The 13,321-nt window shown below is 40.8% G+C and overlaps 1 protein-coding gene across 39 annotated transcripts in view; it reads left to right on the top strand.

Moving 5' to 3' along the window:
* The window catches only part of TTN (titin), a 244,262-nt gene that overhangs the window by 228,853 nt on the left and 2,088 nt on the right, over positions 1–13,321 (top strand). For all 39 annotated transcript variants that reach the window (XM_054210417.1, XM_054210392.1, XM_054210385.1 and 36 more), the window contains 13 exons: positions 195–788; positions 875–1,162; positions 1,288–1,587; positions 2,156–2,458; positions 2,733–3,035; positions 3,154–3,738; positions 3,879–4,184; positions 4,275–4,574; positions 4,811–5,386; positions 5,478–5,783; positions 5,875–6,468; positions 6,596–12,543; positions 12,630–12,783. In XM_054210417.1, coding sequence (XP_054066392.1) covers positions 195–788; positions 875–1,162; positions 1,288–1,587; positions 2,156–2,458; positions 2,733–3,035; positions 3,154–3,738; positions 3,879–4,184; positions 4,275–4,574; positions 4,811–5,386; positions 5,478–5,783; positions 5,875–6,468; positions 6,596–12,543; positions 12,630–12,783 — 10,557 coding nt within the window. The remainder of the gene's footprint in view (positions 1–194; positions 789–874; positions 1,163–1,287; positions 1,588–2,155; positions 2,459–2,732; positions 3,036–3,153; positions 3,739–3,878; positions 4,185–4,274; positions 4,575–4,810; positions 5,387–5,477; positions 5,784–5,874; positions 6,469–6,595; positions 12,544–12,629; positions 12,784–13,321) is intronic.

Raw genomic sequence — 13,321 nt, 5'->3', positions numbered from 1 at the left:
TTAAATAACATGAGAATGTTTGGGAAGTCAGAGAAACAATCTAATCCAAAGGAAAAACACATAGTTTCTAAAGCTGTGCTATTTTATAAATCAAATCCCAGCGTTGTTTTTTTCATTCAGAATCAGTTGTTGGCTGTGAATGGAAAGGATCCAAAAGGAAAAAAAATATATATTTGTTTATTTGTTTGTTTTAGATACACCCGGTCCACCAGCTGCAGTGAGAATTAAAGAAGTGTCAAAAGATTCGGTGACACTTACTTGGGATATTCCAACCATTGACGGTGGAGCCCCCGTCAACAATTACATAATTGAGAAACGTGAAGCTTCCATGAGGGCTTACAAGACTGTCACTACCAAATGCAGCAAGACATTTTATAGAGTTACTGGACTTCTAGAAGGAGCTTTGTATTATTTCAGAGTACTACCAGAAAACATCTATGGCATTGGTGAAGCTTGTGAAACATCTGATGCAGTACTAGTATCTGATGTCCCCATGGTACCACAAAAACTCGAAGTGATTGATGTCACCAAATCAACTGTTACTCTTGCGTGGGAGAAACCACTACATGATGGTGGCAGCAGATTGACTGGCTATGTTATTGAGGCCAGCAAAGCTGGAACAGAAAGATGGTTGAAGGTAGTGACACTGAAGCCTACTGTCTATGAGCATACAATTATCTCTCTCAATGAAGGTGAACAGTACTTGTTCAGGGTCAGAGCACAGAATCAGAAGGGCATGTCAGAACCACGAGAGATTGTCACAGCAGTGACAGTACAAGACCAAAAAGGTAGGTATCTGCTCTTGAAAATAACAGGGTGAAGCTTACACCAAATGAACGTGGTATTTAAAATACCAATGTTTTGCTTTTCTTAGTTCTACCAACAATTGACTTGGCTGGAATACCTCAGAAGACAATTCATGTACCTGCTGGCAAGCCAATTGAGTTAGCCATTCCAATTGAAGGACGACCACCTCCAGCTGCATCTTGGTTCTTTGCTGGTTCTAAACTAAAAGAATCAGAACGCATCAAAATGGAGACTGCTGCCAAAATGGTTAAACTGACTGTGCGTGAGACCACCATACATGACACTGGAGAGTATACGCTTGAACTGAAGAACACAACTGGAACGGTTACTGATACAATAAAGGTTATAATCCTTGGTAAGGATTTATGAAAATAATTGTCCATGATCTTTCTCCATCCGAACTTTGTTACATCAGCAATATGATTCCACGTTTTCTCCACATATTTTTTTTGTCTATTCATTTTCTGTTTTTTTCCCTAGACAAACCTGGACCACCTGTTGGACCTATCCGAATTGATGAAATTGATTCAAATTATGTAACCATCTCCTGGGAGCCACCTGAGCTGGATGGTGGAGCTACCCTTAGTGGCTATGTGGTAGAACAGCGTGATGCTCACCGTCCTGGATGGCTGCCAGTTTCAGAGTCAGTAACCAGGACAACATATAAGTTCACCAGGCTTGTGGAAGGTGCAGAATATGTATTCCGTGTGGCTGCTACAAACCGCTTTGGAATCGGATCTTATCTGCAGTCTGAAATTATAGAATGCAAAAGCAGAATCCGTAAGTCTGAATTTCTGCCGATTCTCTACTTCTAAAAATAAAAAAATAAATTTAAATGGGCTTATATATCCTCACATAGATACGATTTTTCTAGATGTTACTGCTTCCTTTCACCAAATAAAATGGTATATCACGATGCACAGTAGTCTTGTTATACTTCTGGAGAAAAATGCCATCCATAAATCTACATAACTATTATAGATGCACTGCATAGAACCTGGATGGTAAACTTGGATTTTCTGCTCAGGTCTACCATTAGCCTTAAAAATTGCTTTACCCTATATACTGACATAGTTTGTAAAGTACTTTGATGTCTGCTGATAAAAAGAGTTTGATAGGACATGGATATTACATTGCCATTCACAATACGTTGCATATTACTAACGTGTAGAATCATTGGACGCTTCCTTGTCCAGGCTGGATGGGGCTTTGAGCAACCTGGTCTAGTGGGAGGTGTCCCTGCCCATGGCAGGGGGGTTGGAAGTAGATGATCTTTAAGGTCCCTTCCAACTCTAACCAGTCTACGATTCTATGATTCCTTCACTAATTCTGTGTCATGTTTTTACAGGTATTCCTGGTCCTCCTGGCACTCCAGAAGTGTTTGATATCTCTCGAGATGGCATGACATTAACTTGGTATCCTCCAGAAGATGATGGTGACTCACAGATTACCGGATATATTGTGGAACGCAAAGAAGTTAGAGCTGATAGATGGATCCGTGTAAATAAAGTTCCAGTCACTATGACTCGTTACCGTTCCACTGGGTTGGTTGAAGGATTAGAATATGAACACCGAGTCACAGCAATCAATGCCAGAGGCACTGGGAAACCCAGCCGTCCTTCCAAGTCTGCTGTCGCCAGAGATCCAATTGGTAAGAAATTTCCTACATAAAGGACATTACGGCAGAAGGGAATGATGCCAGTAAAATTTAGTTTTTTCTAATTTGGAAATTTATCTGGGTGTATTAACAAATGAGATTCTGACTGGAGAAAAACAAGAAAACATTAGTGAAAATCTTTCATTCTAAGTTTTCCTGTATAAATACTATAGACTTAATACAGATCATATATTGCAAGTTAGCACTTGTTACATCTTTTAAATATCCATTAAAATGATCCCCCCCCGAATCTGATCTTCTCTTCCAGCTCCTCCAGGTAAACCTCAGAATCCAAGGGTCACTGATACTACAAGAACATCTGTCTCCCTGGCTTGGAGTCCACCAGAAGATGAAGGTGGTTCTAAAGTTACTGGCTACTTAATTGAGATGCAGAAGGTTGATCAATTTGAATGGACCAAATGCAATACCACGCCAACCAAGATTCGTGAATACACCTTGACACATCTCCCTCAGGGTGCAGAGTACAGATTCCGTGTGCTAGCCTGTAATGCTGGTGGGCCAGGAGAACCTGCTGAAGTGCCGGGAACAGTCAAAATAACAGAAATGCTTGGTAAGACACTTCAAGTCTTAACTCTAATTGAAAGTTGTTCTAAAAAAGTATTTGCCTAAAGCATGTATGATATCATCTGTAAAACTGACATAGCATGACATGTTAATTTTGTTTACAGAATATCCTGACTATGAACTTGATGAAAAATACCAGGAAGGTCTCATGGTGAGACAAGGTGGAGTTATCAGGCTCACGATACCCATTAAGGGTAAGCCCATTCCAATATGCAAATGGACAAAAGAAGGACATGACATCAGCAAGAGGGCCATGATTGCGACTTCTGACACTCACACAGAACTTGTGATCAAAGATGCAGAAAGAGAAGATTCAGGCACCTATGATTTGGCACTTGAAAACAAGTGTGGCAAAAAAGCTGTGTATATTAAAGTCAGAGTGATTGGTATTCCAAATCCACCAGAAGGGCCACTTGAGTATGATGATATACAAGCTCGTTCTGTCAGAGTAAGCTGGAGACCTCCTACAGATGATGGTGGTGCAGATATCCTAGGTTATATTGTTGAGAGACGAGAAGTACCGAAGACTGCCTGGTACACTGTTGACTCTAGAGTGAAAGGAACATCACTAGTGGTGAAAGGGCTCAAAGAAAATGTGGAATATCACTTCCGTGTTTCTGCTGAAAACCATTTCGGTATTAGCAAATCTCTCAAATCTGAAGAGCCAGCAGTACCAAAGACACCTCTAAGTAAGTCCACTTTTATATTTTTAAAAAAAAATATTTTCAAATTACTATATTATGGTTCTAAAAGTGCAATAGTATATGCAAATGTTTTAATGCAACGTCACTATTATTTCTATTATTTTCACTATTGTAATTATTAACAGATCCTCCAGAGCCTCCAAACAACCCACCTGAAGTGCTTGATGTTACAAAGAGTTCTGTCAACTTGTCCTGGTCCAGGCCTAAAGATGATGGTGGTTCTCGTGTAACTGGCTACTACATTGAGCGTAAAGAGACATCTACAGAAAAATGGGTCCGGCATAATAAGACACAGATTACCACTACAATGTTCACAGTGACGGGACTTGTTCCAGATGCTGAATATCAATTCCGTATCATTGCTCAAAATGACATTGGTGAAAGTGAAGCAAGTCCTGCTTCTGAACCAGTTGTATGCAAGGATCCATTTGGTAAGAAATGTTTGCATTAAGAGACCTTCTGAAGAGCAACTAGTGACATTAAGAGAGGAATTTATTTTCTGTATCTATTTTAATTTTCAGACAAACCAAGCCAACCTGGAGAAATTGAGATCACGTCTATATTTAAGGACAGCATTACGTTAGAATGGGAACGACCTGAAAGTGATGGTGGCAAAGAGATCCTTGGCTATTGGGTTGAATATCGCCAGTCTGGAGAAAGCACCTGGAAAAAATGCAACAAAGAACGCATCAAGGACAGGCAGTTTACAGTAGGAGGTTTACTAGAGGCTACAGAATATGAGTTCCGTGTTTTTGCAGAAAATCAGACTGGCCTCAGTAGACCGCGAAGGACTGCTATGGCAGTGAAAACTAAATTAACATGTAAGGAAAAAATATATTGTCATATTTGCTGTGATATTGTTGTGATTTGTTGTGCCACGGCGCTGCACTTACGCTGCCTATTTGTTTTACATGTTATTTGCCAACATGACTGTCCTAAAGCACCCTCTTTCAAGTACAAGAGGCACAAGTATAAATGAAAATTAATTTCCAGTAATATAGTAATAGAGGAAAATTTCATAGTCATCTTCATTATTTTTTAATTTTCTTTGTCACAGCTGGAGAAGCACCTGCCATAAAAAAAGAAATGCAGGATGTTACAACTAAACTGGGTGAAGCAGCTCAGCTGACATGCCAAATTGTTGGGAGACCTTTGCCTGATATTAAATGGTACCGCTTCGGCAAAGAACTGGTACAAAGCCGAAAATACAAAATGTCATCTGATGGACGCAACCATACACTGACAGTAATAACAGATGAACAGGAGGATGAAGGTCTCTACACCTGTATGGCTACCAATGATGTTGGAGAAATTGAAACTAGTGGCAAGCTATTATTGCAGGCTCCTCCTCAATTCCATCCTGGCTTCCCCTTGAAAGAGAAATATTATGCAGGTGCAGGTGGCACCCTCCGCCTTCATGTTGTGTATATTGGCCGACCAGTACCAGCAATAACTTGGTTCCATGGCAACAAACCTTTGAGAGGATCAGAAACGGTTTCTATTGAGAACACGGAGCATTATACTCATCTTGCTATTAAGAATGTCCAGCACAAGACTCATGCTGGGAAGTACAAAGTGCAACTCAGTAACACATTTGGAACAGTTGACACTGTACTTAATGTGGAAATACAAGGTAATTAGTTTTATTTTCAGTATTTTTGTGGATATTTTCTCAAATACTTACTGGCAAAAGAATTAAAAATATCATGCTTTTTCTTTTACAGATAAGCCGGATAAACCGGTAGGGCCAATTGTTATAGAGTCTATACTGAAGAATTCTGTGGTGATAAGCTGGCAACCACCAGAGGACGATGGAGGTGCTATGATAACCAATTACGTCATAGAGAAACGTGAAGCCAAGGAAGGAGCAGAATGGCAACTTGTATCTTCAAGCATTTCAGGCACAACCTGTAGAATTGTTAATCTAACTGAAAATGCAGGCTATTATTTCCGTGTTTCTGCTCAGAATACATATGGCATTAGTGAAGCACTGGAGGTTTCATCAGTTGTTGTTATGAAGCCTCCATTTGGTAAGTGGACACCAAAATGTTAATTTCTGTATGCCCCTGTAATTACTAAGGCAAGCTGACTTCTGTTTTTGAACTTTTTTGTTCTTTACAGAAAAACCAGGACAACCTGGTCAGCCAGTAGCAAGTGCTGTCACAAAGGATTCTTGTGTTGTCTCATGGAAGCCACCAGCAAGTGATGGCGGTGCGAAGATTAGAACTTATTATCTTGAGAAGCGTGAGAAAAAACAAAACAAGTGGATTTCTGTAACAACAGATGAAATTCGTGAAACCGTCTACTCTGTGAAAGATCTTATTGAAGGTCTTGAATATGAATTCCGTGTAAAATGTGAAAATCTTGGTGGTGAAAGTGAGTGGAGCGAGGTATCACAACCAGTCATTCCAAAATCCGATGTTCCAATTCAAGCTCCACATTTCAAGGAAGAACTAAGGAATCTGAATGTGAAATTTCAAGCAAATGCCACATTTGTCTGCAAAGTCACTGGTCATCCTAAACCAATTGTCAAGTGGTACAGACAGGGCAAAGAAATCATGCCAGATGGTGAAAAGATCAAGATACAGGAATTCAAGGGTGGATATCACCAGCTGGTCATCACAAACGTAACGGATGATGATGCCACTGTATATCAAGTTAGAGCTACCAACCAAGGAGGATCTGTCTCTGGAACTGCCTCTTTGGATGTTGAAGGTGAATGAAGGGTCTTGATTCCTCAGACAAATTCTTTTTAAGCTTTGAATATTTATAGACTATTGGTGCTCTTCTGATGTGCATTTGGTCATGTGTTGTTTTTTTTTTCTTCCTCTTTCTATTCCAGTTCCTGCAAAGATTCACTTGCCCAAAAACCTGGAAGGCATGGGAGCTGTTCATGCTCTCCGAGGGGAAGTAGTGAGCATCAAGATTCCATTCAGTGGCAAGCCTCACCCCGTGATCACATGGCAGAAGGGACAAGACCTCATCGATACTAATGGACACTACCAAGTCATTGTTACGCGATCGTTCACATCACTTGTTTTCCCAAATGGTGTTGACAGAAAAGATGCAGGTTTTTACATTGTTTGTGCCAAAAACAGATTTGGAATTGACCAAAAAACAGTTGAATTAGATGTGGCTGATGTGCCTGATCCACCAAGAGGTCTGAAGGTAACTGACATTTCGAGGGATTCAGTCAACTTAACTTGGAATGAACCAGCTACTGATGGTGGAAGCAGAATCATAAACTACATTATTGAGAAACGTGCTACAACAGCAGAGCGATGGATTCGTGTAGCACAAGCTCGTGATACACGATACACAGTGGTGAACCTATTTGGCAAGACCACCTACCAGTTCCGTGTAATTGCAGAAAACAAGTTTGGCCAAAGCCAGCCTTCTGAACCTACCGATCCAATTATAACAAAGGAAGATAAGACCAGAGTAATGAACTATGATGAAGAAGTTGATGAGACCAGAGAAGTCACCACAGTTAAAGCAGCTCACTATTCTACAAAGGAACTCTATGACAAATACATGATCGCAGAAGAGCTTGGACGTGGGCAATTTGGCATTGCACACCGCTGTGTTGAGGCAGCTTCAAAAAAGACTTACCTGGCCAAGTTTGTCAAAGTAAAGGGTGCTGACCAAGTTTTGGTAAAGAAAGAAATTTCCATTCTAAACATTGCTAGGCACCGAAATATCCTGTATCTTCATGAATCATTTGAGAGCCTAGAAGAATTAGTCATGATTTTTGAATTCATTTCTGGAGTTGACATCTTTGAAAGAATCGGCACAGCTTCATTTGAACTGAATGAAAGAGAAATAGTAAATTATGTACGCCAGGTCTGCGATGCACTAGAATTTTTACATCGCCACAGCATTGGACATTTTGATATTAAACCAGACAATATTATTTACTTCACAAGAAGAAGCTCTGTAATTAAAATTGTTGAATTTGGTCAAGCCAGACAACTGAAGCCTGGAGACAGCTTTAGACTCCAGTTCACTTCTCCTGAATATTATGCGCCTGAAGTACATCACCATGATTTGGTCAGCACAGCTACTGACATGTGGTCAGTTGGTGCTCTAACATACATACTTCTCAGTGGCATTAATCCTTTCATTGCTGAAACAAACCAACAAGTTATTGAAAATATTCTAAATGCTGAATACAACTTTGATGATGAAGCATTCAAAGACATAAGCATTGAGGCCATGGACTTCATTGATCGCCTACTAGTAAAGGAAAGAAAAGCTCGTATGACAGCTGCTGAAGCTCTTAACCATGCGTGGCTAAAACAGCAGACAGAAAAGACCAGCACTAAAGTCATCAAGACCTTGAGGCACAGGCGTTACTACCAAACTCTAGTTAAGAAGGAGTGGAACACAGTTGTGTCAGTAGCTCGTATTTCCTGCGGAGGCGCAATTAGATCTCAGAAAGGCATAACTGTGGCTAAAGTTAAAGTTGCACCAATAGACATTGGTCCCATTGCTGGGCAGATAAAGCATACTGTTACAGAAGAAGGAGGGCATGCCAAATATGTATGTAAGATTGAAAACTACGATCAGTCCACACAAGTCACATGGTACTTCGGTATGAGGCAATTAGAAAACAATGAGAAATATGAAATCAAATATGAAGAAGGTGAGGCAACCATGTATGTCAAAGATGTTTCTAAATCCGATGATGGCACCTACAGATGCAAGGTAGTAAATGACTATGGTGAAGACAGCTCTTATGCAGAACTTTTCGTTAAAGGTGTCAGAGAAATTTCTGAACACTACAGATGCAGGACTGTAAGGAAAGTGAAACGACGGGTTGATGCTATGAGATTATTAGAGCGTCCACCAGAATTTACTCTGCCTTTGTATAACCGCACTGCATATGTTGGAGAAAATGTCAGGTTCGGAGTAACTATAACGGTTCACCCAGAACCTCGCTTAACATGGTTCAAATCAGGCCAGAAGATCAAACCTGGTGAAGATGACAGGAAGTACACTTTTGAATCAGACAAGGGTCTTTATCAACTCGTCATCAATAATGTCACAGAAGAGGATGATGCTGAATACAGTATTGTGGCACGCAATAAATATGGTGAAGACAGCTGCAAAGCTAAGCTGACTGTGATTCCACATCCACCTCCAGCAGACGCCACACTAAGGCCAATGTTTAAAAGACTGCTGGCAAATGCTGAATGTCAAGAAGGACAAAATGTCAGTTTTGAGATCAGGGTATCTGGTGTACCAAAACCAACGCTGAAATGGGAGAAAGATGGTCAGCCTCTGTCCTTTGGTCCTAACTTTGACATAATTCATGAAGGTTTGGATTATTATGCTTTGCATATCAGAGATACGTTACCAGAAGACAGTGGTTATTACAGAGTTACTGCTACAAACAGTGCTGGATCTACAAGCTGTCAAGCTTATCTAAAAGTTGAACGCTTGAAATATGTCAAGCGTGAGTACAAGACTGAAGAAGAGCGGGAGAAGCATGTACAGAGGCAAATCGACAAAACCTTACGAATGGCGGAAATCCTTTCTGGAGTTGAAGCTGTTCCACTGACACAAACCGCACAAGAGGCTCTCAGAGAAGCTGCTATCTTATATAAACCAGCTGTTAGCACTAAGACTGTCAAAGGTGAATATGAAATTAAGAAAGAAGAAAAGAAGGAAGAAAGAAGACTTCGTATGCCGTATGAGGTCCCAGAGCCTCGCAAACACGTGCGCGCTACTCTTGAGGAAGATCAGAACATTAAACACTTTGTGCCTCTGTCAGACATGAAGTGGTACAAGAGGCTGCGAGACCAGTACGAAATGCCAGGAAAACTTGAGAGAACTGTTCAGAAACGCCAGAAACGCATACGTCTTTCCAGGTGGGAGCAATTCTATGTGATGCCACTGCCACGCATTTCTGATCAGTATAAGCCTAAATGGCGCATACCAAAGCTAACACAAGATGATCTTGAAATTGTGAGACCAGCACGTCGCCGTACCCCATCTCCAGACTATGAATATTACTATAGACCAAGGCGGCGATCACTTGGTGACTTGTCTGATGAGGAATTACTCCTGCCTATTGATGACTATCTAGCCATGAAGAGAACTGAAGAGGAAAGACTGCGCCTTGAAGAAGAGCTGGAGTTAGGCTTTTCTGCTTCCCCACCAAGTAGAAGCCCCCCACGCTTTGAACTGTCTGCCCTTCGGTATTCTACTGCAGGAGCACAGGTCAGGTCAGAGGAAGAAAGAAAAAGAGAGCTGAGGTATTCAAGCTATCACATCCCAACTAAAGCTGAGACCAGTGCAAGCTATGCAGAGTTTCGACAACGCCATGACAGGGCTGCCTACAGACCACCTAAACAGAAGCAAAGAATAATGGATGAAAGAGAGGATGAAGAATTGCTCCGTCCTGTTGGCCCTTCTCAACGACTCTCTGAATACAGGAGTGAGCTCGAATATATGGCAGAGGAGGAAAAGAGTAGACTCAGGAGAAGGAGGGAAAGAGAAATAACTGAGATCACATCAGAAGAAGAAGAAGAAATAGAAATGGTGCAACATGTTCACAGGGAATTTTCACCTCCCTCTAGATTACTAAGGAGAAGAAGATCTCTTTCTCCAACTTACATTGAGCTGATGCGTCCTGTATCTGAATTAATTAGACCCCGCTCACGGCCTCCTGAAGAAAGTGAGAGAAGATCCCCAACACCAGAAAGAACTCGACCACGCTCACCTAGCCCAGTTTCTAGTGAAAGATCACTCTCTCGGTTTGAAAGGATGGCAAGATTTGATATATTTTCTAGATATGAGTCCATGAAATCTGCTTTGAAAACTCAGAAAACTATGGAAAGGAAATATGAAGTTCTGACTCAGCAGCCTTTCACCCTCGACCACGCTCCTCGCATTACCCTGAGAATGCGCTCACACCGGGTACCATGCGGCCATAATACCAGGTTCATTCTAAATGTCCAGTCAAAACCAACTGCTGAAGTGAAGTGGTATCATAACGGTATTGAGCTCCAGGAGAGCAGTAAGATACATTTTACTAATACTAGCGGTGTATTAACTCTGGAGATTCTCGACTGCCACATTGATGACAGCGGAACATACCGGGCTGTATGCACAAACTACAAAGGGGAATGCTCTGATTATGCAACACTAGACGTTACTGGAGGAGATTACACTACATACTCTTCCCAGCGAAGAGATGAAGAAGTACCAAGGACAATTTTACCTGACTTAACAAAAACAGAGGCATATGCAGTCTCCTCATTTAAGAAGGCATCTGCTACAGAAGCAAGTTCCTCGGTGAGAGAGGTCAAATCAGAAATGTCAGCAACAAGAGAGTCACTTTTGTCATATGAACATTATGCTGCTTCTGAACAAAAAATAAGTGCAGCTGAAGAAAAATCATTGGAAGAAAGGACTGTGCACAAGGCATTTAAAAGCACTCTGCCGGCAACAATCCTTACAAAACCACGGTCAATCACAGTTTCTGAAGGGGAGACTGCAAGATTTTCCTGTGACGTTGATGGTGAACCAGCACCAACAATAACATGGTTCCGTGCAGGTCAACCCATTGTTTCTTCAAGGCGCTTCCAAGTAACACGAACACAGTACAAGTCTACCTTTGAAATTTCTTCGGTTCAGATGTCAGATGAAGGAAGTTACACTGTTGTGGTGGAAAACTCTGAAGGAAGACAGGAAGCGCATTTTACTTTGACCATTCAAAGGAAAAAAGTTCCCGAAAAAACAATTACATCACCTCCAAGAATCAAATCTCCTGAGCCTCGTGTAAAGTCTCCCGAGCCAGTTAAGTCTCCTAAACAAGTGAAATCTCCTGAACCCATCAGCAGCCCTCCAAAACCAAAGTCACCACCTGCAGACAAAACAGTACCAGCAGAAAAAGTACAATTACCAACTGCTTCTCCACCAAAGATAAAACAGCATCTGAAAGCAGAAACTCTTGGAGATAAAGTAAAGTTATCCTGTGCAGTTGAAAGCAGTGTTTTAAGTGTCAGAGAAGTGGCTTGGTATAAGGATGGCCAAAAACTGAAAGAAGACCATCATTTCAAGTTTCATTACGCAGCAGATGGCACCTATGAGCTCAGAATCCATGGGCTCATGGAATCTGATAAAGGAGAATACACCTGTGAAATTATTGGGGAAGGAGGTGTTTCAAAAACTAACTTCCAGTTTACTGGCCAAGTATTTAAAAATATCCATTCCCAGGTAAGAGGGGTATCTGAAACTCATAAATCAGTTCAGAAAGAAGATGAGGTGCTTACAGTTTCTACCCAGAAGAAATCTGCAGTAGCAACTGAAGAAAAAGCAGCAGTTCAAGAAGTCATTAAAAAGTCAGTTGTTACTGAAGACGTCAAACAATTGAAAGCAGAAATTAAAGCTTCTTCAACTAAAATGACAGTGTCTGAAGGGCAGAAAGTGACATTGAAAGCCAACATTCCTGGTGCCTCTGAAGTAAAATGGGTGCTGAATGGAATGGAGCTGAGAAATTCAGAAGATTACAGATACGGTGTTTCTGGAAGTGATCACACGCTAACTATCAAAAAGGCTAGTAATAAAGATGAAGGTATACTCACCTGCGAGGGTAACACTGATGAAGGCATTATTAAATGCCAGTATGTTCTGACCTTTTCTAAAGAGCTTTCCAACGAACCAGCATTTATCATGCAGCCTAAGTCTCAAAATGTCAATGAAGGACAAGATGTATTGTTCACCTGTGAAGTTTCTGGGGATCCTTCTCCTGAAATTGAGTGGTTTAAGAATAATCAACCTGTAAGTATTTATTTAATATATTTACTTGAAAAATTAGAATTTTTCATAAAACTGATCTTAATTAAAAGATTTTTTTCCCTCCTCAGATTGCTGTTTCATCACACATCAGAATAACACGCTCTAAAAACATATATTCTCTTGAGATTCGAAATGCAGCAGTGAGTGACACCGGAAAATACACAGTCAAAGCAAAAAATTACCACGGGCAGTGCTCTGCTACAGCATCTTTGACTGTGCTCCGTAAGTTTGTTCTCCGAGTCTTGAGTTCAGACTAATCAGAACTTCTTGACGTGGTGTGTTTACTAAAATGACTTAGGATAAAAGCCACTGGTAATGTTGATTTAGGTATTTTAACAAGTTCCTTCTTCTTTTGCATATTATATATACAGAACTAAAAGAGCATTAGACATCTTTATAACGCCCACAGAGGAGCACACAGATGCTCTATTACATCAATAGGTGCATGTTAACAGAAGGCTATGTGCATTCTTTCTAGGATGACCGTGTTAAGACCTTGGTGCTGGCAATTACTCTTTCCTCATTTACTAACAGAATCTGTTCCAATAAAACAAAGTAATTCCACAGTTAAAAATTTCTATTGGTAACTTAGCCATAACTGAACTGGGTTGAGTATTTTACTGGCTGTACGATATCCCAGTTCCTAGCATCAAGGGGTTGCTATGATTTGCTTGTATGGCTGTGCTTGGGTGTAAAGTAAAGCTACAGTGCTTGAGCTTTTCTGTTGCCTTTTATAGCTACAGAACAATGCAGTGAAATA

The sequence above is a fragment of the Rissa tridactyla genome, chromosome 7 (genome assembly GCF_028500815.1).
Source record: "Rissa tridactyla isolate bRisTri1 chromosome 7, bRisTri1.patW.cur.20221130, whole genome shotgun sequence".
NCBI classification, from domain to species: Eukaryota; Metazoa; Chordata; class Aves; order Charadriiformes; family Laridae; genus Rissa; species Rissa tridactyla.
Note: the sequence above shows the minus strand (reverse complement) of the source record. Positions and strands in the feature narration are given on the sequence as shown.